Here is a 26,607-nt window from a genome sequence, read left to right as displayed (position 1 = left end):
TTTTTATTCATCCTGTACAGCAGGGATTTCTGCAAATGAGCAGGAGAGGAAAGGGAAGGATGATTTTAGCTACTCAGAATACAAAAGTAGATTAAGTATTTTTTCTCTTTGTTATAGAGTCTCTTGTTAACTTAGCAGTTTTTTACCTTCTTTCATAGAAGGTATAATCCAGAGAGAAATCATCCATTGTTATCAATTAGCTGCATATGTTAACAGAAAACACCCTCCCCTTGCCTCATCCAGACTGTAGACTTGTAGCAGGAAGGCTTCTTACTCACCCCCCCCCCCCCATGCACTCAGAAGTCTGTGCTTGAAGGCCCTTCAGCCTTAGTTTGAGGAAAAGCTACTTGAAATAGGAGAATCTCCCTTTAGGGAAATTATTAGGATATAAAAATGAATTGCAAGAATAAACTATTTTCTTCTTATTAGGCTGCCTCTGGAATCAATGGGCTTCTCTCTGGAGGTTTGCAAGCTCAGATTGACCAGCCCCTTGCTTGTTTCATAGAGGACTCCTAGGTAGGCAGAGGTTGATTTAGTTGGCTTCAGATGTCTTTTCAGCTCTGAAACCCAGAGATCCTGCCCATCTTCCCCTTCCCTATGATTGAACTGGGAGCTTTGTTGAGCAGGGAATGGTTTTTGTGTTGGGGTTTTTTTGGATTTCCCAGTGTACTGACTGAATTCTTGATGGAAATGAAAGAAAATCTCTCTTTTTCTAATGATACAGTGCAAATCATGAGCTTGGATTTTACTAATTTTTTTAAAACAGATTTTATTAATTGCACTTCATTTTTATATGCCAGTCATTTTCTATAAATTTCCATAAATGGGAAGATGGGTGGCACAATGTTTGGGGCACCGGGCCTGGAGTCTGGAGGACCTGAGTTAGTTCCATTCAACCCCTTGGGCAAGTCACAGCCTCCTATGCCTCAGTTCCCTCATCTGAAAAGTGAGCTGGACAAGGAAATATCAAACCACTTCACTTTCTCTGCCAAGAAAACCCTAAATTGGGTCATGCAGAGTTGGACATGACTGAAAAACTGCTATTTCTACAACAATCTTTGTCTTTTACCCTTCACTGAATCCTTTTAAATAAAGAAAAATAGATAAGCAAAAACTCCTGAATAAGTATAAAGAATTATGCTCCAGTAGCCTCCTCCTTCTCTGTTAAGAAAATGGAGGTAATTTCGTTATCTCTTCTCTAGGAACATTATTCATTTTTTAACTTTGATAAATTAAGTCAGATTTCAGGCCTAGTGGATAGGAGGAGACTGGGTTTGGAGTCAGGAAGACTCCAGTTCAAATCCTACCTCAGATACTGTGTCACTGGTGCAAATCACTGCCTGCTCCCTCAGTTTCCTCATCTGTAAAATGGGTTGGTTGAGATGCAGTAGGTATAGAGCACAGCTAACCTCAAAGCTTTGTGTAAATGCCCTTTCACCTTCACAGCAATCCCTTCATTCACACGGCGGTGATGGCTTGTAGTCTTGGGCTCCTGCCTTGCCACTCTTCATTTCCAGGCATCCCATGTTTCTTTGAATTAACCCATGGAATTTGAAACCTTTTTCTGTTTTTTCATCTCTGTTGGAAATAGGAAGTTGGCCCTTTTCGTTTCCTCCTCAGCTCTTGTGTTTTGACCTAAAGGGAGTTGTTTAATTTGCATATTTGGGGTTGTCTCCAGGCTTCTTGCAAATTCTTGTCAAGCCATTCTCTAAGAGTGAAAAGGTAAATGTTCTTCTGTGATTTCATGGTGACCTTAGAGAGTAAAATGAACCGTGGCAATTCAGAAATGGCACCAAAAGATGCAATTTCAGTCTCTGCTGAGGTTATTTTTCGGCTTTAGACCTAGCTTTAGAATAAAAGTTTTCCAACTCTTGGAAACTCTTAACTTTCTCATCAGTCTATTCAGTGGCATAATTTTCTTTAGCCCCAAGATGAGGTGGACCAGCTGCTCCTAGGGTAGAACAGTGGCTGCCAGGCCCACCTGTGGTATCCATCCAACCCTTGCATACCAGAGGCCTGCAGCCTGAGCCCTTCTCCACAGAGTGCCGTTGCCAGGGCCAAAGGCAAGTCTCTTGACTAAGATGGTTTGATGGTTGGAACTGGTGGCCCTGTTGATACATTGAAGTTGGTTGTAAGGTCCGCTTTCGAGAACATCCCACCAGGCACCTGGCAGGGAGGCAATTTGAGATTGATGGAGTAATAAAAGGATTTGTCTTGGCCATTTCTCTAGAAAGTTGGCACCTGATCCTCAATCATGACACATTAAGAGAGTATATAATTCTGTGAAAAGACCAGATTGAATTTACATATCTGAGGGGCAGTCCTTAGAGATTGGCATAAGGATCAGTGGGCCCCTGGGTAGTGCCAGAGTGCACAGAGTGCTGGGCTTAGAGCCAGGAAGACTCACCGTCCGGAGTTCAAATCCAGCCTCAGATGCTTCACTGACTGTGTGACCATGGGCAAGGCACTTAACTTTGGAGAAGAAAATGGCAATTCACTCCAATAACTTGGCCAAGAAAACCCCAAATGGGATCGTGGAGAATCAGACACAGCTGACCCACAACAACTAAAGGTTAAATTCAGATTTCCAATACACCTAACTTTCCCAAACTTCTTTTGGTGCTCAACTTCGCCTATTTTGGGGGAGGGTTTCTGTGATTCTGAGCCCACACCCCTAATAGGCAGGAACATATAGTCAGAGTATGATTATTTTTTGATTATTTTTTTACCTATTTTATTATTGAACCCATATATTTTGCAGTCATTTCATGGTAGTGGAGAAAATAGGCACTGAAAATTTGAGGTGTTTACTCCCTTCGCTACCTTTACCACAGAGTCAGGTCACCATGATTGAAGGCAGTCAGAATCCACCCTTTCACCAGGCATCAGAAGTCTGGGTTTTGTTCCCCAGGAAGAAGGGGGCAAGTGGGTTTGAAGGACCTGCTTCTGTCTCCGTGCTTTATTGGATCCTTGGAGTCAGATTCCTTTCTTTTCAAGGTCTTGTTGAAATGGAGGTGGTCGTGTACCTGCTTTCTCTACTTGAGTCATCCCCAGGCTGCCAAGAATAGGGTTGGAACCAAGATCTGCGCTCTTCCCCCCACTCTGAAGTCTTGAGGGCCAGGACTGAAGGCAGACTCCACAAAATGCAGCTTCCAGTCCCTGGGCTCCGGGTGAGACTGTGGTAGCCTGGGGCTGGCTCCCCATCCGGCGGCTGAGCATCAGCCTTGATGCTTCTCCCACAGCTGTGCAACTCGCCTGGAACCTCAGGTTTCTGTGTCAAGATTGCCATCCCTTCTTGCTAATCAGTGCCCCAAATACTGGATTTGGGAAGTGAGCACTAAATGAGGAAGATTGATTCTTTGCCTACAGCTAGTGTTCCAGGCAGGATCCTGAGCTGAAGGACAGTGCTGGCTACCCTGATGGCCATGCCCTCTTGAAGTGGGTACAGCAAAAGATTTCATAGATCTGTGCTGTCTATGCTCATAGCGTTTTTAAATGGTGTTGTGTTTCTCTGTTACATCATGAGCCAGCGCGTGAATAAATGTGGGATTGATTTGGCCTCAGTGAGGTCTGAAGCCAAACTTGGGATTTCTTCAGTCGGGGGTAAAGGCCTTCCCTCATTGGATAAAGCAAAAATATGCTCACAATTTACCTCTAGCTTAGAAGACTAATTTCTAATTATTGCAATACTACAGAGTAACAAAAATGAAGCGTTTATCAGGTGTCCCCAGCGTCTTGGTGAGATCTCAGGTCCATCATTTTCTTTCTGAACTTGGAGGCTCCACTTTATCATCCTTAACCCAGGCTGACTTTTGATCAGGACACGACTGTGCGTCCCCTGAAGAACTGGTGGCGCCTGGAGGTCGCGCTTTCGCATTCCATAAAAATGGACCACCGTGGATGTTGCTGAAAAGGAGGTCTGCCCAGTGGTAATTAATAATAAGCTCCCAGTGATAGTTCTGCCAGCATAGCAGGTGAAAAACAAGTCAATTGAAATGCCCTTTTGGGGAGATTAATGAAATTTTGTGAGTTCTGGCTTCCATCTATGCTGCATTGTCATCATATGATCTAGTTAAAAAAAATTTCAAAGCCATCCATTTTTCTTCATCAATAATTACAAAATAGAAACCTACATGAACATATGACACCTCGGAGTGCCAATGGAGATAATTAAGATACTAACATTTTCATAGCATGTAGCAGTAATAATGGGGCCAATGTATCTATCTGTGGTTTTGACTTTTTAACCCCAAAATGTGAAAATCATTTTTTTGTTGGCGGGGAGACATACTGATCTTTTCTATTGCCAAGAAAAATGAGGAATAGAAAAATTAGCATTTTAGCTGGACATTCTTTTTTGGAGGGGGAAGATTTTGTCATATCAGCAGATCAGTTGTTAAAATTTCACATCTTCAGACAGTTATAGACCTTCAGTTAACAGACTGCAGTGTGACTGACTTGTTTTGGTTTGACTTGTGTCTCAATTTAATAGCATGGGGTTGCTGTCCTGTGCTGATGCTTCAAGTGACTGTTTTAATTTGTGTGTCAAGTCAGTGTTTTTTAATAGGCTCCAGGTGCACTTCTAGAACTCTGTCATTTTGGTTGGCTAGAATTTCAAATACTTTTGAAAAGCAGAAGTGTGTGGGTGGGCAGGGGGTGGTCTCTAGCCTGTGGATTTAAAATGAGGAAGCTCTAGTTAATATGAGGAGTATTCCTTTTTGTGTCATTCAGTGATCTTGGTATTTTTAGTCATTGACTTGGGAAATAGGTGATGTATTTGCTACAGATAATATCTTATTTGATCCTTGCAGCAACCCTTTGAGGTAGATATTATTTTCCAGATCATCCAGCTGAGAAAACTGAGGCAGAGGTGAAGTGACTTGCCCAAGGACACACAGCTCATAAGATTCTGAGGCTAGATTTGAACTCGTGTCTTCTGACTCCAGGCCAACCCTCTGTTTTATTCCCTAGTAGCAAGAATATTTGGTGTATCAAAGGTCTTCAGATGCCTTTCTCTTTTCTCCTACTAGGGATAGTTCTTTTGGGTGAATACTAGTAAAGCCTATAATTTGAATAGCTGTTGTGATGGGACGATGGGAAGAAACGAAAATCGTGGGTAAACAGAAAGCTTTTTGAATTCATTTTAAAACTATGAATCTGAATGTCTTCTCCATTAAGCCAGGTGGAGTGGATGATAAGTGAGAGCAGTCTGGGAGTCACATTAGTAACCTCTCCTCTCTGGCTGTCGAGGTGGTCATTTTTATTTTTTTGTGATATCCGTCAGGTTTCCTTGTGGAAAAAAAATATTGCTGTCTTGCCTTGGTCCCCCTCATTTGTCTTGGGCCACTTTAGGAGAGGGTGGTGTCTGGGACCTGCTGGGGGCTGTCCTGCTCAGATCTGGTCTCAGGTAGGGCCTGGAGAGAGGCGTCATAACAAAGGGGAGCCCCAAATCCCACTTCTTATACAGACCAACTGGGTCAACACAGCTGAGGCACATCATCTCTCGAAGCCCATTCATCCCAGAGCATTGGGAGAAGAGACTTTGTCCTCTGGAAGGGCCTGCCTCAGGGGAGGCTTCAACCTGGTTGTGCTAATATGTGCTATAGACCCTTCCTCAGAATACAATTTTTAGATGCATAAAATAATATACACAGATAAGAAAAAAGAAAGAATGAAATAAGAGTTCTTAAACTGTTTTTTAAAAAAATTAAGTTCATGGATCCCCTCTGCAAGAAGCTCTGGCCTAGCATTGCCCCTGTGGACAGGGTGAGGATCCTCTGGCCCCTTCTCCCAGGCTCTCCCACCACCTAGAACATGGTACTTTGCTATCTTTCACCTTTGCTTGGCCCATTGCCGGGGCTTCACAAAGCTTGGGCTTGAGGGATGTTTGGCACTGAGAAGACTTGGGGGAACCTTGATGGACCTTCAGAGCAGGGTGAGCCCTGCCGGTTGGGCGTAGGATAAGGCCACAGGGGGTTTAGAGGCAGAATCTAACCTCTTGCCCCCCGCCCCCCATGAGGATGCTGTGCAGGGGACCTGGACCACTGGTGTCAGAGGCTCCTTCTGGCTCTGATCCTCTGGTTTCCACCTGTTTTTCTCCAGATCACCTTCACTTTGAAGCTATTGAGTATATAGCTCATGGAGTCCTAGGGTTGGACCCTAGCTCTTGCTCCCTTCCCAGCTTTGTCCGGTTCATCCTCCGTTGGCCTCATCCATCCCTGTGTTGGCCTCTCGTCTCCCATTGGAGTCTGGGGCGGGGGGCTAGGGGAGGGGTTTACAGGGACAGAATTCGGTGACATTTGTAAGTGATCCTGCAGCCCCGGCCCTCTTCTACATCCCTGACCCAGAAGCACAGTCCTCAAGGCTGTGGAGCGGGGGGGAGGGGAAGAGGGACGCACCTGGCGCCTCCCCGTGTTTCATGGAGCGCTGTGGCCAGATGATTACGGGGGGGGGGGGCACAGACATCCCCCCAGCCAGCAATGAGCTCCTTTGAACCCAGCTTGGCCAGGGAAGCTTTTCCAGGTTGGCAGAGAACAGCCTGGCCTGGGGCAGGGCCTCCGCCTAGTGGCCACTGACTCTCAAAGGGCTTAAAGATGGATTTCAGGAATGTGAATTAAATGGGGAAATGGCATCTTTATCTTCGCTGGTGGCTCACTGAGTTTTAGTTAGCATTCCCTTCAGTCACGGATGTTGCAGCAAACCACAGTAGTGTTAGCAGGACCTCTGGCTTGGCCGTCCATAGAAATTACAGGTCTTTTCATATCCCGTTGTAGTTATTTCACATCTCTCAAAATATCATTTATACTCGTCACTCCTCTGAAAAGACTGGGACAGCCAGAGGGCGCGATTTCAGTCATCCCGTCCCAGCCTGTATGTCGGTGTCATTGGTTTCCTTTGTGATTGTATGTGATTTGTGCATTTAAAAAAAGGATTCTGGAAATAGTCTTCCGCTTTTACTATCACAAAGTGGAGGGCCCTTTAGTCTTTCAAAGCACAAATACTAAGAGAAATATAAACTCAAACAAGCCCGAGGTGTGATGAGTGCCGGGGGAGTCGTGTAGAGATGGAGACACCGGAGCATTGTTGGTGGAACTGGGGACTAGATCCGATTGGGGAAGCAGTTCAGAACTCCATAAATGAATTTGTTAAAATGGCCAAATCTTTGAATCAGAGATTCCGCTTCTAGGGTCATACCCCAGGGAAGTCAAAGGAGGAGACAGTCTGCCTCCAAATATTTATAGCAGAGAAGAGGGAACAGTGGATGCTCATCCATTGGGGAAGGCTCTGGTGTGGGAATAGAATGAATCTCAAGAAGCATGAGGAGGTGCGTGTACCTGGATGCAGGTGGGAGGGAGCAAGATCACAGGAAGAGCCACCACATCCCAGGGGGGTCCCAAGAAGAGCAGAGAGAAGACCCCTACCCCCCAACTCCTGCAGAAGGGGGAGGGCTGCTGCCTCTGGGTTTAGATTTCTATGATATGTTGATTGACTTTCTTGGGTTTTTTTATTTTGTTTTTTGCACTTCTTATTCTTAAGATATTTTGTTATGATTCCTTGGGAGAGGGTGGAAGTGGGAGATAACAGAAGAAATTCTAGAAAAGCAAAAAAAAAACCCCAAAACCAAACCCTAACAAGTCCCAGTCCAGGAGATTTGAGTTGGACTTCAGGTCAGGGGGACTTGGGTTCCAGTTCTACCTCCCAAACTTAGTGGTTGTATGATTCTGATCAAGTCACTTGGCCTCATTTTTGAGTCTTACCTTCTCTTCAGTTTAGTGGGAAACACCTCCCATAGGGAGTCCTGAGGGTCACCTGAGGGTGTGCCGGTCCCTCCAGGGACCAGCAGCGAGGGGCCGGGGCTGGCATCGATGGCAGGAACGCGCACCCGCTTCACATTGGATCTCCTAGTTCCCAGAGAGATGGTGGCCTGGGGAGGCCAGGGTTTGCTCCTTGTTTGATTTGCATAGAATTTGGTAGAGGCAGCCCTCGCTCTCCATTTTAAAAGGTATCAGGTTTTTATTTTTATACTAAATCCCCAGGAAATTTTAAATGCTGTCAGTTCCGTGAAAAGGTAATTAGGGAGCATGCAGGGAATGTGTCTCGCAAGTGGTTGGTTTGGCTTCATTACTCAAGTCTTTATTTGTCTGATGAAAACATCTTGTAATAGAATCCCCTGCGAGCGAGCGGCCTTTTTACATCTTCCGAGGAAAGGACTTAGCCATAATTATCCCTCTGTCTGGGCTCAAGTGGGAAGGGGGTGGGGGCATTTCAGAGAAGCCCCTCGCCTTCAAAGGTTCAAAAGCCTCCCTTGTGTGGGGTTTGTGCTTGGGGGGAGGGGGTCTCAGCTTTGAAAACATCTTCCAAGACCTGGACCACCTGTCCATGTGGCTCAGGCTGCTGGATCTGCTGGGGCAACTGGGGTTGTTGGGACAACCAGGAGGACTGCTGGGGCAGCTGGGGACATTGGGGCTGTTGGGGCAGGTTCATTTGCCAGCCTCACCATGGGGATGCTAAGGTGGCCTTGGACCCGCTTTCCTGGCCCCCTCTCTGGGGATCAAAGAGCGGGTGGAGTTGGGGGGCTCCCTGCCAGCCATGACTTTGCCCAACAGCTGCCCCTCCGCTGCCCCTTTCTTGCTGTTCCAGGTTCCATCAGGGACATAAGGGGAGGAAAACCCTTTAAGGCCCCTCTTTAAGGAGTTCACAACTTGTTAGCGCGATGGATGGTTAATTAGGAGAGGGGATGATAATGGCTGAGTCGAATTCAGTTGGTGGTCTGGGCACATCAAGCCTCTCCCCCGGTCCTGGGTCAGCGGCACCATCTGGCGGCCGGCCTGGGGAAGTGGTCCTCTCAGCCTCTCCCTCCTGGGCCCTGGTTCTGCCTTCCTCTTCCCCAGTTTTCTTTCCCCCGACTGCCCACTTTTTTCAGCCCCTCCTCCCCTGTGATATTTTTCTCAGAGACCTTAGAAACCAGCGCCACAGAGCCCTGGCCTCTGCCTGGAGACCTCTGGTGAGAGGGAGCCCCCCCCACCCCGGAGGAGCTAGTTTTCTGGCCCCCGCACACTGAGGCCCGGCAGAGTCAGTCAGCTATCTGGAGGGGGTCTGGACGGTGTGGACCCTCTGTGGACAAGGGAAGATCTGAGTCCAGATCCTGCCTCCAAAGACTTGGTGGCTGTTGCCCTGGCCGGCTCTTATAAAATGACTCTCTGTGAAAGAGCCTCCAGAGGAGTGTGGCTGGCTGCACATCTATAGGCCGCCACTCTGCTGGCCTGGAAGCGCCCTAGATACGCAGCTCCTGCGGGTGACAGACTTTGACCATGTCGATCAGCTGCTCTGCCTCTCCAGTATCAGCCCGAGGTCACGGTCCCTTTTTGGATAGCTTGCGTCGTGCTAATTCAGAAGGAGCTGGCTGTCCACTAAGACGCCTGGGCCCTCGTCCAACTGACCACTCTGGCCAGGCTTCTCAGTCTTTAGGGGGAAGCTGAATTTTTAAAACCAAGCAAAAAACATTCCAAAGAGTTTATTTATTTTGAGCTTTACAATCCTTCCTCTAATCTTGCCCCCCTCCCCCCACCCCCCCACAGAAGGCAATTTGCCAATCTTTACATTATTTCCGTGGTATACATCGATCCAAACTGAATGTGAAGAGACATAAAGTATAAGAGATAGCAAAATTACATAAGATGTTTTTTTTTTCTAAATTAAAGGTAATAGTCTTTGATCTTTGTTCAAATACCATCTGGATACAGATGGTGTTCTCCATTGCAGACAGCCCCAAATTATCCCTGGTTATAGCACTGATGGAATGAGCGAGTCCTTCAAGGTTGAGCCTCACTCCCATGTTGTTGTTAGGGCCTACAGTATCTTTCTGGTTCTGCTCATCTCACTCGGCATCAGTTCATGCAAATCCCTCCAGGCTTCCCTGAAATCCCGTCCCTTCTGGTCTCTAATAGAACAATAGTATTCCATGACGTACATATACCATAGTTTGCTAAGCCATTCCCCAATTGAAGGACATTTGCTTACATTTACATTTCCAATTCTTTGCCACCACAAACAGGGCTGCTATGAATATTTTTGTACAAGTGATGTTTTTAAATCCTTTTTCATAATCTCTTGAGGCTATAGGCCCAGTAATGGTATTGCTGGATCAAAGGTAATGCACATTTTTGTTGCTTGAAAGGTTGGACAAGTTCACAGCTCCACAAACAATATATTAGTGTCCCAGATTTCCCACATCCCTTCTGACATTGATCATTGCCCTTTCTGGTCATACTGGCCAGTCTGAGAGGTGTGAGGTCAGAGATGCTTTAATTTGCATTTCTCTAATAACTAATAATTTTGAGCAGTTTTTCATATGAGTATGGATTGCTTTGATTTCCTCAGCTGTAAATTGCCTTTGCATATCCTTTGACCATTTTTGTCAATTGGGGAATGGTTTGTTTTTTTGAAAATTTGACTCATTTCTCTGTATATTTCAGAAATGAGTCCTTTGTCAGAAACATTGGTCATAAAGGTTGTTTCCCAGTTGACTACATTTCTTTTGATCTTGGTTACAGTGGTTTTGTCTGTACAAAAGCTTTTTAATTTAATGTAATCGAAATCATCTAGTTTGTTTTTAATGATTTTCTCCATCTTTTCCTTAGTCATAAACTGCTTCCCTTTCCATAGATCTGACAGGCAAACTACTGCTTGATCTTCTAGTTTGCTTAAAGTATTGTTTTTTATGTCTAAATCCCTGCATCCATTTGGATCTTATCTTGGTATAGAGTGTGAGTTGTTGGTCCAATCCAAGTTTCTTCCATACCAACTTCAATTTTCCCCCACAGTTTTTATCGAAGAGAGAGTTTTATCCCAATAGCTGGACTCTTTGGGTTTATCAAACAGCAGATTACGATGATCATTTCCTGCTATTGCACCTAGTCTATTCCACTGGTCCACCACTTTATTTCTTAGCCAATACCAGACAGTTTTGATGACTGATGCTTTATAATATAATTTTAGATCTGGTAGGGCTAAGCCACCTTCTTTTGTACTTTTTTTCATTGAATCCTTGGAAATTCTTGACTTTTTATTTCTCCATATGAATTTGCTTACAACTTTTTCTAACTCAGTAAAGTAATGTTTTGGAATTTTGATTGTCAGGGCACTAGACAGGTAGTTTAGTTTTGGTGGAATTGTCATTTTTATTATATTAGCTCCACCTAAATATGAGCAGTTGATATTTGCCCAGTTATTTAAATCTGATTTAATTTGTGTGAGAAGTGTTTTATAATTGTTTTCAAAAAGATTCTGAGGCTGCCTTGGCAGGTAGACTTCCAGGTATTTTATATTGTCTGAGGTTACTTTGAATGGGATTTCTCTTTCTAGCTCTTCCTGCTGTATCTTGCTAGTCACATATAGAAATGTTGAGGATTTCTGAGGGTTTATTTTATATCCTGCAACTTTACTAAAGTTGCTAATTGTTTCCAGTAGTTTTTTGGATGATTTCTTGGGATTCTCTAGGTAGACCATGTCATCTGCAAAGAGTGAGAGTTTTGTCTCTTCCTTCCCAATTCTGATTCCTTCCATTTCTTTTTCTTCTCTCGTTGCTGAAGCTAACGTTTCTAACACAATATTGAGTAGTAGTGGTGATAATGGGCATCCTTGTTTCACCCCTGATCTTGCTGGGAATCCTCTAGTCTCTCCCCATTAAATATGCTTGAGCAAGAAACTTTCCATTTGTTGACTTGTTCCTCTCAGATTCAGCCCGGTAGCCCCAGTTCTTGAGGCCTGGTATCTTGGTCTGGCATTAGATGGTCCTCCCCACTCTGTCTCCTCTGCATATTTGACCAATTTCCCATACTTGCCCAAATCCCCCTGGGGTCTGGCCCTTGGGTCTCCTTTCATGCCTAGGAACCCCCTAAATCCATCCCCATGTTGATGATGAGCTTGCTGGGGGTGTGTGTGAAATGAAATGAAAGGTGAGCCCTGAAGGTCACTGCTGTCCCCCAGGGCCCCCCAGCAGAGTTTTCCCAAAAGTCTCCTTAAATTTCCTCCAATCGGTGGATTAACAAGTGACCTTCCCTGGCCCTTTAAAGCTGACCAGGTGCTCTCCATCCAGTCTCTCCTTGGGTCTGAGGTAGTGGCATCCCATGAGCAGATTGAGGGGGGAGGCGAGGGAGAAACCCCCGGTCCAGGACCCTCTGGAGATGTCTCGGGTCACCAGGCTAGTGCCCCATTTGGGTTCTGAGGAGCTGCTTTTTTCTCCAACCTTGAATGTAGGCATCCATGAGCCACATTGAGCAGGCCTGGTTAAAGGTGTCCACAAAGATGGACTGTGGATTTTGGCTGGGTCTGAGGCTTTGGTTAAGTCAGCCCTCTCGGGGTCTCATTTTGCCATAACAGGAAGGGACCCTGTAGGAGGAGAGCTAGAAGGCGCCGTGCTGCGACCTGGGGAAGTTAGGTGACTTGTCTTAAGATCACACAGGTAGTAAGTTTCAGGGGTGAGATTTGAACCCAGGGCCTTTGATTCAGAGCATGAGCTCCACCTACTGAACCATCCTGCCTCATTATGCCTAAGGTCCCTCCGGTCAGTCTGTCAATAAACATTTATTAAGTGTTGGCTGTGGGCCAGGACTGTGCCAAGAAAGCCCCATAGTCCAGACGCTAGTGGGCAGCGGAGCCTTCGAGGAGCTTTAATCTGATGGGAGGAGATAACGGCCTCCAAGAAGAATGGGCAAGGGTCGGTCAGGCCAGCTCCTCAGAGGGATACCCAGGTATCCCAGAGAGCCCCTCGGGTCAGCCCATGCAGAGACCCCTTTGAGCACCAGTTGTCTGTGAGTCTGGAAAAGCCCCCAAAGGCTTCTCTCGAGGCGAGCGGTCTGTGGGCAGCAGTGAACCCCACCATTCTTAGTAACATTGCTTCTGTGAAGAAGTACATTCTGACTTCGAAAGAGTCACCCCAGAGTTGTTGGAAAATGGCACGCTGGTTTGCAAGATGGGGCTTCCTGTCCAGAAATGCCGGGCCAGTGCTGGGGAGGAAGGGCGGACGGATGCAGGGAAGAGCTCAGGTCGGGTAGCGGGCCCTTCCTGAGCCTTCACCTTGGCGTCTCCTCTGCCCGGTCCTGTGCAGGGGCCAGCTCAGTTCAGCGGCGTACTTGCTCAGGTTCAGTGGGTCTGAATGTCCAGGACAGCATCTGTCTTCTGGGGGGAGACAGGGGGTATCCAGATCCTCTCCCTGCCTCCCCATCTTCAGCCCCAAGATCAGGGCACAGAAACAGCGAGGCTTTACCCAGGGAGAACAAGGCAGCCAGATGCAGTGGGAAGGAGGTGGGTGCAGCGGGGGAAGGCAAGGTTTGTGGATGGGTGCTAGAGGGTCCCCGGCACCCCTTCTTGTCATCTTCTGTTAAAAAAAAAACGGTTTCCAGCCCCACACCCCCATGGTGGAAAGCTGCCCATTATCAGTCCCCAAAGGGCAGTATCTGGTGCAGGCGCCCCCCGGCCCCCCAGAGCCTCCATTCCCTCGAGGCACAGATTGGGCCCACCCAAGTAAGTCTTGAATGGGGGGCCTGAAGACCTCCTGTGCCTGCTGCAGGCCCTGCCCTTTGCCGTTTGATCTCTGAGCCACTGTCTGTCTGGAGACCCTGTCGGTCGGTCCCCAGCAGGTCAACGATTCTTGAACGCAGCACACAGGGCCGTTTTTATCTGGGCATCTGTGGTCCCTCGAGAGGCCTTACAGATGAGCGGACCCCTTGGGAGGTCTGCCCCGCTTGGTCCTGCAAAGGAGGAAAGGTGAATTGTAGACAGGGTGCCGCCGCTGCCACCCTCCCTCCGACACGAGGGACTTTAGCCAACTCTGGTCTTTACCAGTCTGGACCAGAATGAACACAGGGTGGAAAACTGTTTTCAGATTCCTCTCCAAACCCTAACTTCTGGAAAGCGCCTGTGCCGAGGAAGGGGGTGGAGAATAATCCCAGGCCCTGTTGTTCTGCCGTACGGGGTCCTCCTCTTCCTCCACTCTCAGCCCAGGAAATAAAGAGGGGACTCTGCCAAGCCTGCTGCCAGGGCCCTGCTTGTGCAGGGTGAGAAGTGGGGCTGGAGGCCCAGACCACCGTCCCGCCGCTTCTGTCAGCCGCCGCGGGTTGAGCCTGGGCCGGCCGCTCGGGGCAGGTTTGCAGAGGTAATTGGAAGTTGCCTGGTTGATTCACAAGTCACATTTCACATGTGAAAGCTAATGAGGCTGCGTCATTGTTTTCAAGTTCATGAATTATCCTGATTTCCTTGCAGCTGATTACCAGAGCTCTGTTTGCTTTCCTTGATGAGGAGGGTCGGATAAGCTTGACTCCTCTACCCCCCCAGCCTTCCGTCTTGCCTTCGTGTGACTGTGCGGGCAGCCGGTCCCGCCTCCCATGCCCTTTCTTGCCAGTTAGTGAGGTTGTGCCTCTGGCTCCCACTGTTCTCGTCCAAGTCACAGTTTCTGGGAGAGAAGCGCCTGGTTCTTGTGCAGCGTGGGACAAACAGGAGGTTGGGGAGCCGGGGCCCAGGGGGGAGGGGAAGGAGAGGCTTGCGACTCTGGGAGGTTCAGGTGTCGAAAGGCAGAGCCCGTTGCACTTCCCTGGGGCCCACATGTGCTTCGGGGGCCAGTCGGTAGGCGGGCATGCGTCTAGTCTTCCGGCCAGCTCCTGTCCAGCCTCCTGCCCTGACCCCTGTCGGCGAGGGTTTGGCTGGATAGAGAAAGGAAAGAGCCCTCTTATCTCATCGTGCTAAATTAAAGAGCTGAAACGTGATCATTTTAAATGATTTTAATCTAATTTGTGATGTTCTATGGACCAGACCCATGTAAAATAAGCCCTCTGACAACAAGAAATTTTGAAAAGAAAGAGGGCGAGGCCAGTACTGCTCGAGCCTAATGGAATTATTTTTGCTCTGCTGTGTTGAGGCAGCCTGCCAGAAGATGGGGGTGCAAATTAATTAGCCAACTGTTCGCAGTGATATGGTGATGTCGTTAGTGATAAGTGTGGAAGGAAATAAGGCGGCGCTACCTCAACCAGTTTTCTTTAATGGGAGAGAAAAATTTGCTGGCCAAAGTGAGAGACAAAAGGCTTAGGAAGAAAAGAGTCCCTGAAGAGAATTGCTTTTCTGTGGTTTGGGACTACTGACAGGCTGCTGCTGAAAGAAGAAAAATGGCCATTTCCACGGCGTGGCTTCTCTAGTAAAGACTGAATGTTGGGGCCAGCAGCTGCACTGGTCCGGTTGGTTGGGATTTCTCCCTGCCCCTCGGCCATTTCCTCCGGGACTGTTTTCACCCAGTAACTTGAGTTGGCTAGAACGTATCAGAGCCGCCGTCCCTAATCCAGAGGAGCGCCGGTGACTCATCAGTGCAGCGTGACTGGTCCGGTGCCACGGTCTTGTGTGAGCGCTCTTCAGAAGGTGAAGGGTCCTCCGCTCTGCCAGGGGCCAGGTGGCAGCTACATTTCTAGATGTGTTTAAAAAAAGTGAACGGGAATACTTGGACGTGCAGAACATCCCAAAAGTCTTCATTCTGGTCGCCAGCTCCCAGAGTCCTGGCAAAACATGTGATGCGTCAGCAAGGGCCACGCGTGTGTGACTGGGTCGGGTGAGATTCTGGTCCATTCCGATTTATCATCAGGGTTGAGCTGCATTGTCCTGGACCCTCTTGTGGAGTTTCAGAAAAGCAGTAAGTGAGAGGGAAATCACATGGAACTGCCTTGGCAAATTATTTTCTGTCGTGCTCGATGGAAATAAATTAATCGGCTGACGTGCCAGTGATCTTTGAAAAAACAGCAACTTGAACTTGTGTTTGTCAGAGGCTGTGAATGAACCACACCCAGCTGAAGCTGGGACCAATCCTTTAGAGCATTAAGGGTGATGGTGAGCAAATGAATTCCTTCTGGTGCTTTTTGGGAGGGAGAGGTGGGGGAGAGGGGAAGGAACTGGTGCCCAGATCTGTGGTCACCTGGTGTTGTGGTTGGAGAGAGTCCCCCAGGGTCACACAGTCTAGTCTGGATTTGAATGGGCGGCCCCCTCTTTCTCTGGGTTTCCCCTTCCTACCTGCAAATGGGATAATGACCTTGAGTAAAAGTGCTCTGGGGCTGAGTGCCACGGAAAGCCCCGGTGCTCTAGCTTTAGAAGCAGGCTCTGCATCTGATTCTAGGTGGTCCTTGTGATGGACAGCACGAAGATAGTAATTCGGTGGAGTCTTTAGAGGCAGCGTTGGAAAGGCGTTTTTCTTTAGCTTGAGTGTGAGCCATGAGGTTTTGATATGGAGGCTTCTATGTCAACCATCCACTGGGCACTGGTCAGTCCGTAAGCATTCATTAAGTACCTACTGTCTTCTAGGCATTTGCCAGGCAAAATGATTTTGCATCTTGAAATGTGGTTTTTGAATTGCTGCACACCTGCTGCCGCTTGTTGAGGGTGGAGAAGGTCCATACCTGTCAGTCATGGATAAAGTGTTAGTCTCAAGTTGAGAAACAGTGAAGACATCCATCTGAGGGCCGCAGCATGCTAGTCCAGACTCCCATGTCCTGTCTGTGGTCTCACTCTGCCCCCGGCCGGCTGGTCAAGGTGGCCGTCTTAGGAGACTCGGTTTCCTCTTTTGGGATCTCTGAGGGCCCCCAAAGGGGCCATCTTGCTGCGACTCAATAATCTTAGAAGATTTATTCTTAACGTTTTTCTTCAGCACCAGCGTTCTTCAGGGGATCTGTGACCTCCACTGTTGGTACAGAGGCCCAGCCCTTGCCCCCACCCAGCTTCTTTGGATGACCACCAGTCAGCCTCTCCAGTGCCCATGACTCACAGAGTAGCCCCACATACTCAAAGGTTCTTGTAGATCAATGATTTCAGCGATTTTGTGATCCCCATCCAAAGCCTCCCACCAGTTCTTCACAGGGGTCTCCCTGTGGCCGGCTGCCTCCCTGTGGACCATAGCACTTTTTCTGGCCCATGGTTCTTTAGGAGCACCCTTTCCTCCTGGTCCTCTTGGGCATCCCTCGGAGGTGGTGTTATGCCCACCCTCTCCCTGCATGTGTCTTTGTGAGTGACGTGATGGGCGGCTTGAGATCGCTTACAGCACTCCTCCGACCTCTTTGCTCATCTGGTCCAGCTCATTGTCTGTGTTCTCTTAATGCTTACATATGTTCATGCGTGCCACCGTCCATCCACAGCTGTGTGTCCTCCCCCATGAGATCTGGCTGAGAGTCCTTCCTCCTCCTTTGGTCTTTCCTGAGAGGGGAAGCCGGAATTCTTTGAAGGATCACTGATCTCTCCCGGGAACTCGGCCGTGGCTCAAATATCCTCTCAAACAGGAGCGTCCGGAGGCCCCAGCACCCCAGAGCCATTCATCAGCTCGGATCATCAGCTGCGAATGCTGCGTCCCGGGGTGAATTCTGCGGCAAAGGCCTCCCTCCCCATTGAGGGCTGATCCAATGTCTATTTTCACAAGGCCATTGATGACGTGGGTTATTTTTCTTGTAACTTCTTCGAGGAATCTTGAGTGATGTGGGTCTCTGGCGGGGGACACCTCGCTGTCAAAGCCTGGAAGGGCTCGTTTTGTTCCTCCAGGTCAGCCACAGCCCAGCTCAATCCAGATTCTCGCCTTTTCCAGCCCTTGGGAAATGGTTGGAGAGGCTCTGTGAAAGCCTGCTTTTACCCTCCTAATTCCCTCATTGAGGGTACCTTTAATTTAGGTACCAATGACCCCCCCATGAAAACATTTTTAAAATGGGAGGATAGTTGCACTTCTTTTCCGTCAACTTTTTTTTCTTCAAATGATTAAAATCTGATTCCCCTATGCCCAAATTCTGGGTATTTGTGGTATAGAAAGTCATGTCTGGAGACTTTTAAAAGACCTGAGTTCAAATCCAATCTCTAACACTTACTGACTCTGAGACCTTGGACAAGTCACTTCAGCTGTTTGCCACAGTTTCTTCCTTTGTCAAGTGGGATACCAGCTCCTGACTCCCAGGGTCATTGTTGGCAAGTGCCTGCCCAGTCAGGTCAATTTTAGCCAAAAGTCAGGCCTTGGATGCACTGGGCATTCCCTTGGCCCCGGGGTGCTGTTCGGTCCAGCCTGGTCCCCTCAGGTCTTTGATGCTTGCCAGGCTCAGGGTGGACCCAGGCATCAGCTCAGGAGGTATCCTGCCCGTCGCCAGCCAGAGACGCTTCCTGGATGATTTAGAAGTTGGAAAACGCTGTCAGCAGGAGTGGCGGCATCCTTCTCCAGAGCCTCGGTAGCCCCAGAGCAGTGAGAGGCAGAGGAGTGCGGGGAGGAAAAGAGAGGAGAGGAGACAAGACGAGACGAGACGAGACAGGGAGGGAGCGGAATACACCTTCGGCAGCAGGTCAGAGGACATGCTGGCTCTCCGCTTCTTCCTCTTCTGTGGCATTCTGCTGGGCCACGGAAATGTCTTTGGGTGGACTTCACCTGAAGTCCACCCGTCCTTGGCGGGGAGAGGGGTCATTTACAATCTGGGGGTATCGAAAACCTGTTTTGATCCTGGGGGGTGGCCTAGATCTTTGAACCAGGAGGGACCAGGAGGCCTTATGTAGGCCAGCCTTCTGGCCTAAGACATGGAAGGGTCACCCACATTTTACCCACAGCCAGTTTAGACCAGAGAGATTGAGCAACTTGGCCCCAGTAACCTCGGTCATGGGGTCCCAGACCCGGAGTGGCTGCCGATTGTCTCCAGGCTGGAATGGAAGGCACTCCGGGTGGCCCGGAGGACCCTGGGCTGGTCAGCTCCAACCTGTCGTCCTCCCTCTTCCTCCGGGACCCTCTGCGGCACCGGCCCCAGAATTTCAAGGCCAGAGGGGACATCAGGGAAAGGATTCCTCTTCTCCATGCCCACAGTTCTAGATTTACACTTGGGAGTTGGGGTGATCCCTCTTCTTCCCAGAGAAGGATGCTGTGTTTTCTGAGCCAAGAAAATAGAATTTTAATGGACTCGAAGAGAAATCAGAGGCCCCCCGCTTTCTTTGGGGAAGCCGGGGATGAGCTTTGGGGCTTGTTCTGAGGTCTCCTCAGATGCGATTTCTTCATTTTAACCTTGTGCATTTGAGTCTGTTGTTAAAAGTAGCAATACTGAAGTGAGGGTTGTGAGTCCCATCTTGTTGATTTAGGTGGGGTGCTGTGTGTGTGTGTGGGGGGGTCTGTGGGTTTGTGTCTGTGTGGGTCTGTGTGTGTGTGGGTCTGTGTGTGTGTGTGTGTGTGTGTGTGTGTGTGGGTCTGTGTGTGTGGGTCTGTGGGTTTGTGTCTGTGTGTGGGTCTGTGTGTGGGTCTGTGGGTCTTTGTGTGTGTGTGTGTGTGTGTGTGTGTGTGTGTCTGTGGGTCTGTGTCTGTGGGTCTGTGTCTGTGGTTCTGTGTGGGTCTGTGTGTGTGTGTGTGTGTGTGTGTGTGTGTGTGTGGGTCTGTGTCTGTGTGTGGGTCTGTGGGTCTGTGTGTGTCTGTGGGTCTGTGTGTGGGTCTGTGGGTCAAACAGTTGGGAGGGGATCTTTTTTAACTCTAACTAGAGGGCTGTCTGGTAGTCTTCATGTATACAGATCTACCTAGGTTTAAACAAATCTCATAAAGGAAAAGTGGAATTTACAGAAAAAGATGAGTTAGAAGATGATTTCATCGTCTGATTTTTTAACTAAGTCCATTTAAGAGATTATTCTATATAAAAATTGAATTTATAGACAACTTTTCTGAAATATAGCTTATATTTGAAACCAAGTACATTGCTTCTCATTAATTTCCCCTTTTCACTTATTTATTGTAAATAGCACTTTATTTTTTCAATTCATGTAAAAATAGTTTTTAACATTCATTTTTTATAAGATTTTGAGTTGCAGATTTTTCTCCCTTCCCCCTCTCCAAGATGGCAAGCAGTCTGATACAGGTTACATTAATTTTTTTTAAAAGTAATTCTTTCAGCTTAAAGGATATTGGGACTATCTGAATTTGGGGTAGCGGTGCTCTAATCAAGAAAATTGTCCTTTCAGAATAGAAGTGTTACGATTTTTAAAATTTGATATACGGTTAATTCAATTTTATATAATCTGTCATCCTCCCCACCCCATCCCCCATTCCTGGCAGATGACACTTCCCTAGTGGGTTTGTGAATGAAGTTCTGCAGCAGTAAAACACGGGCTTTGGAACCAAAAGGGGGCTGGCTTGTAGAACCCACCTAGTCCAAGCCCCGAATGGGGAACCTGAACCTGAGATGGGGCAGGGGGTGCCTAGACTCAGTGATTAGATCTGGGCTTTTTACTCTCAATCTGTGTTTTCTTCTGTGGCCAATGCTCCTGACTAAGCCATAGCATCAGTATGTAGACGGAAGTGAATTAAATACCTCCCCTTACTTTGGGGTGGTGCTTTTGCTTCCCCAAACCAGAATCTCTTTTCAAACTTGGATTTGGTGACTGCTTTGGGGAGAGCTGAAGTGGGTCCCATGGAACATCACAGGGTGCCAGACCTCCCTGATGACCCCTTCTAAGCTGCCAGTGCTGTGACTCACAGGGTGAGCGCCCACTCTCTCCCCTGCGTTGTGGTTTTGAATGGCCAGCCTAATCCTGGGACTGATCATGTGCGGCCTGCCAAACAACGGCCCTCACCGTGTTAGGATAGGGTTACCGGAAACCACCCTGAGGATTCGACATTCAGCTGCCGGCCCCTCCAAGGCTTGGCTTGAATGGTCTGAGACCAGGCTGCTTTTGGTGAGGAGTTTTACCAAAGTGATGACAGCCTCTCGGGCAGCGGCCTCCTGGCCACGGGCCATTCTGTCTCTGGGCTCAGGAAAAGACCCTTGGCACCCTGCGTGTGACTGGCGCTGGGGCCCTATGGACGCCTTCAGCCGGGGCTGGAATATCATCGGGTAGACCACTGCCCCTTCAGCCTCCAAACCCCTTCTTCTGGGAAGTCAGTCTTGAAGAGGTGTGGTGGCCAGCCTGGTAGGGAGGCTCTGCCCACCAAGAGAGACCAGTCCGGGGAGGACAAGACATTCAATTTGTGGCCAGGCCCACCCTCGGAGTCTGGCAAGCCCGGGTTCTACTGGCCCAGCCTCAGGGTCACCTCCACCCTTTGGTGAAGCCTGGGACCTCCGTGGAGACAGCCAGTCCTCAAATCACAAGAGATGGTAGAAAAAAAACCTAAACCCAGCTAATCTTTTGGCCTAAAGTTACCCAGTCCTTCAGAGGCTGAGAACAGAAATGCAACTATTGGCAGAAGAGGAAAAAAGCTCAATTCAGAGCTCAGAGAACAATGAAGTCTGAGAAATTTGTTTTTCAGAAGTTCAAAATGAATTTTGAAGCAGTTTTGCTTTTAAAATGTCTGAGACAGTTTCCTTAAAAAGAATGCATTTTGAATTTTCATTGAGTCCTTGGGTGCAGAAACTCTTCACTTGTTTTTGAATTTAGCAAAAGTTTCCTGAGTTTTTCTTAGCTTGGTTTTTTAAAAGCCCAGAATCAAGTGGCTTCCCTATCCTTGGGTGGGTCCCAACTATTCATTTGTAACTGGACTGGTTTCAGAATGTCAGCCTTAAAAAATATGGAAAAGCCTCCAGGAGGTCTCACACGCAGCTCCGTCCCTTTTCTTTCTGTTGCCACAACATTCCAGACTATCTTTGACAGTTGCTAAGCTCTTTGGAATGTTACATACAGTACAGAAAAGGCTGCATGTCCACCACATACAGGATCTGTGTTAGGTCGCAGCAGCTTCAGGAGAGACGTTCTTTTGTATGTTCCAGGCTGCTGAAATCAATGAGATTTTAGTTTTTCATGAATATAACACAACTTTCACAGGAAGTTATGAGATGTCTACCTACTCTTCATTTAGCCAAGATGTGCACAAAGGAAAATATTTATAAGAATATGTATCTAAATAGATCCTGATATACATACATATACACATATGTGTGTTTGTGTGTGTATGTGTTCATACACACACACCCAGACAGTGTTCCCGAGAGACAGTAAGACAGCAAAGATATTAATTGCACATAGTTATTTTAGATTCCTGAAGAATCACATAGATGTGGGTTCATTTTTACAAAAATGGAATGATTGTATTATTTCCATTAAGGGTAGTCATTAACTTATGTCACAAGAAATGCACAAGACGCCCCGGCACAAAGAACTTGAGATCCGCTTTTCTGTGGCAGATTGAGTCCTGGGTCAAAAACCCAACTTTTATAGAATAGGGGGTGGCTCAGGCATCAGAAGGAACGCAAATTCATGGTAGGTTGAATGGCATTGATTCCAGTTCAGCCTCACCAGAGCTCTGAAAAGTAGCTCACAGGCCTCAATGGCCTAGAAAGAATCCAGGCCATTCACCTGCTGCTCCTTTGATTGCTATTTATAAAACTGATGCTCACGGATGCCGCAGACCGCACCGGACAAGCCTCATGGCTTGTGCCATTTATTTTAAATAATACTTTTGGGCTTCCTGCGTGTTTCTTGCCAGTTGAGCTTTATTAAAATGTTGGAGATTGATATTGTATTTTTAATCTAACAATTAGAATTTAGTGTTTTGACATTAGGCCTATTATAAACAATTTATTTTAAGTGTTGATCATTGCATTCCTAACAGACTTCAAACTCTTCTATGTATTTTGAAGGCATGCACTTTTTTAATAGTTAAAATTCTTTATTTTCAAAGAACTAATTCCACTTTTTTAGTTATATAGACCATCCTCTCCAGCTACTAAAATGTTTTTCTCAGATATAATTTCATTATAGTGTTCATTTTCACCAGAAGCTGCAGTCACCACCTTCTACTAAAAATCCTGATACAATATTCATCTCAAGTTTAAATCGAAGGCATGCACTTTTTTCAAAAGTACTTTGTTTTTGTCTTTATTTTTATTAGAAGTCAGTAGTCAACTAGAAATGTGATCGTTCTGGAATTCAGAGTTGCAAGGCAACCCCTCATTTTACAGAAGAGAAACGGAGTCAAGTGACTTGTGCGAGTCAACAAGATAGTAAGTGTTAGTTAGAGCGAGGATTTGAACTCACGCCATCTCCCATCACTTGAATGGCTCAGTCACCCTATTCCCTCATTTCTCTCTCCCCAGTTGGTTTCAGTGGCATGTCTAACATGATATGGGGCCATGCTCGTGGCATGTCTGACATGATATGGGATCATGTCAGTTACTTCTCTAGCATGATATGGGATTATGCCCGTGGCATGTCTAACATGATATGGGATCATGTCATTGACTTGTCTAACATGATATGGGGTTATGCCAGTGGCATGTCTAACATGATATGGGGTTGTGTCGGTGACTTGTCTAACATGATATAGGGTTGTGTCAGTGACTTGTCCAACATGATGCTGAATCGTGTCAGTGGCATGTCTAACATGATATGGGTCATGTCAGTGGCATGTCTAACATGATGGGAATCGTGTTGATGACTTGTCTAACACGATATGGTATTATGCCAGTGGAATGTCTAACTTGATTTGGGATCATGTCAGTGACTTGTCTAACATGATGTTGGATTGTGTCAGTGGCATGTCTAACATGATGTTGGATCATGTCGGTGGCGTTTCTAACATGATGTTGGATCGTGTTGGTGGTGTGTCTAACATGATATGGCATCATGCCAGTGGTGTGTCTAACATGATGCTGGATTGTGTCTGTGGCATGTCTTAACATGATGTGGGGTCATGTCAGTGGCATGTCTAACATGATATGGGATCAGGACTGCAAGAAGTCATCAAGGGCCCTCCCCCTCCTCCCTCATCTCCCCTAGAATGAGCCTTGCATGTTTCATGGTCCCCTAATTAGAATGAAATCATTGCGTAACCTTCTTTATATAGCTGAAAGCTAAATTCAGGCTTAGTTTAAGTTATAAACTGTTTGACTGGATAATTTTCTGATGTCACATGCTATTTAGTTAATCCTATTTTGCTGTATCTGCATATTGGGGTTTCAGGAATATTTAAATGATAATGTTTGGACTTAGTCTTTTTTAATTAATATTTTATTTGTTTTCCAATTATATACAATACTAGTTTCAACCCATCATTTTATGTAAGATTTTGAATTTTACAATCTTTCCTCCATCTTCCCTTCCCTTCCCTGTCCCCCCCACAGAAGGCAGTCTGGTAATCTTTACATTGTTTTCATGCTACACAGTGATCAAAATTGATACATCGATTGACAGAAATCATATCCTTGAGGAGAAAATAAAATATTAGAGATAGCAAAATTATATAATACATAAGACTTTTTTTTATTAAAAACAAATGGAAAGTAATAAACTTTCATCTTTGTTTAAACTCCACAGTTCTTTCTCTGGGTATAGATGGTATTCTCTGTCACAGGTACTCTAATGGATGTAGTCTTAAGAATACTCCAATTTGGGGTGGCCCTGGAGTCAGGAGGACCTGAGTTCAAATACATACCCATAGACACTTACTTAGCTAGGTGACCTTGGGCAAGTCACTTAATACCATCGCCTTGCATAACAACAACAAAACCCTCCAGTTTGGAAAAAGATTACTCCTTTTGATCTCAAAATAAAAGATATTTGAGTGTACCCTGGATTAAGGGAAAGTTTCAAGTGAAATTTTGTTATTTTTCATTTTAGTTGTAGTTTTAGTTTTCTAAAATGTTTATATATCATCAGAGTATGTTGAATATTCGGTTGAGATTAAATTTGATGACTTCAGTGTTTTAAAATACTAAAACTGCCTTGTAAAATGCTTAAAAAATTTATGGAAATATTAGTTTGGGGGAATTATTCTGTTGTGATTAAAATTTTCTTGGTTGGATTGTGAATTAGACATTTAAACCAAGGGTAATTTTAATTTCACTTGCAAGTATATTCATGTAGTTTAGGGTTCTATTTAAATAAGTTCAATGACTATCAACAAAAGCAAATTGTGTGAGGCTTTATTTTGCTAAGTAATCTGTGATGTATGTGTGTATTATCTTATATGTGTTAAATATTACTTCTTTAATGCAGGAGTTTATTTACCATTGACTTGATAGGTTTTTTGTTTTTGTTTTTTATAATTACAGCACTAAAATAGCCCCTAAAAAAAGTGTATCACAGACAATTGTGAATGTAAACAATGTGGAAAGCCTGCAGATTTATTCATAAAATTTGCATGAGCTCTGACTCTTTAGGAAGGATTCCTTTAGGAAGGGCTCAGGTAGCAGATGGCAGGCATCTAATGCTCAGTTAAACAACTCAAACCATCAGATGATGCTGTCTTTCTAAGTTATGATGCATTTAATATGGTTGCATAATTTTAAGCTAAAACAATGTTTGAAGACTGTGAGGATTCCAGGAGCTCCAGAGGCTTCCTCAATACTCTGCATCATTTGTACCACTAGATGCTAGTGATTTGTCTGAATTTATAAATATATGGCTCTAAGACTGGCTATTGGGCTGTTTTGTTTTATTCTTCATCACTGTGCTCTTGCACAGAATTTGCTTTTAAACAGGCAATTTACTTTTTCTATTGTACCTTGTAATAAAGGATCCCCCCCCCCCAATCCTTTCCAGAAATAATTCCATCAGAACCGTGACCTGAAGAGGTCAGTGCTTGTTTGTGAGCTATTGAAGTAAGCTGTGCTTGTTTGTTTTTTGCAGACATGCCGATATTTGGTCTCTGTCCTGCCCATGATGATTTCTATTTGGTGATCTGTAACCACTGCAACCAAGTCGTTAAACCACAGGCATTTCAATCACATTACGGTAAGTGCTCACCCATTTAAAATCATCATTAAAGGGGGAAGGTAGAGCAGGATTAAGCCTAAAGATGACAGCAACATGGCTCATCATCATAATACTTGTTCTTTTCACAAACTAGGTTATGCTTCTAATTCATAAATATCGGCCAATGCTCAATGAATTGTATTGGGGGTGATTTGATAGATGTGTCCAAACAATTATTTATGTCTTTTAAAGAACGTTTTCATGAAGTTTGGATTTTGATTGACTGGGGATCTTCTCTGCCCAGTCTTTCTCATTGGGGAGGGGAGGGATCCTGGGTTCTTGAGGACTGGGCCCTTGGAGCCCCAGTTTCACCCTGCTGGAAAGGCTTCAGGGACAAGCCCAGGCCAGGCTGTGTCCACCAAGTCCTGCGGGCTCATCCCTGGCCAACTGGCCACGTGGTGATGAATTCTTTGACCGTGGCAACCTACAAACAAAAGTGTGAAATGCCCTTCAGCCCTGTGTGGTGCCCCTTTTCATTTCTGCAGGACAGGGTCTGAGTGGAGGAATGGGAGCAAGGGCACTATCTATCCCATAGTCCTTTACCAGCCTCTCTACCCTCTGAATTAGGGGTTCATCCCCCAGTGACTTGCAAGGTGCCTGAGGAACTAGATCATATCCGTCTTGATGGTCATTATGATTGAAACCAGAAGACAAATGAAAGTTGTTGATGAGTTGAAGGATGGCTCAGAGCTGAGGCAAATCAGTGACCCGGCATGGTTGTTTTCTTGTGCAGCCCAAGGCTAAAAGTGGTGCTCTTGCCCAAGACATTTAATCATTTGCATGATAGCACTTCTGATACAGGTTTGCACAAAGACTCCTGGGAAAATCATGATTGTAGCTTTGGCTGCATCAGAAGACCTAGAAAAGTCTCGTGCATGCACCGCCCCCCCCCCCGACACA

The 26,607-nt window shown here is 46.4% G+C and overlaps 1 protein-coding gene across 1 annotated transcript in view; it reads left to right on the top strand.

The window, feature by feature from the left end:
- ATXN7 (ataxin 7) overlaps positions 1 to 26,607 on the top strand; it is an 88,139-nt gene that overhangs the window by 5,740 nt on the left and 55,792 nt on the right. The window contains 1 exon segment of the mRNA XM_074198822.1: positions 25,582 to 25,686. Within this exon segment, the coding sequence (XP_074054923.1) occupies positions 25,582 to 25,686 (105 nt within the window).

Source organism: Macrotis lagotis, chromosome 8, assembly GCF_037893015.1.
Source record: "Macrotis lagotis isolate mMagLag1 chromosome 8, bilby.v1.9.chrom.fasta, whole genome shotgun sequence".
In the NCBI taxonomy this organism is placed as follows: Eukaryota; Metazoa; Chordata; class Mammalia; order Peramelemorphia; family Peramelidae; genus Macrotis; species Macrotis lagotis.
The sequence above is the reverse complement of the archived record's forward strand: the minus strand, read 5'-3'. Positions and strand labels throughout refer to the sequence as shown.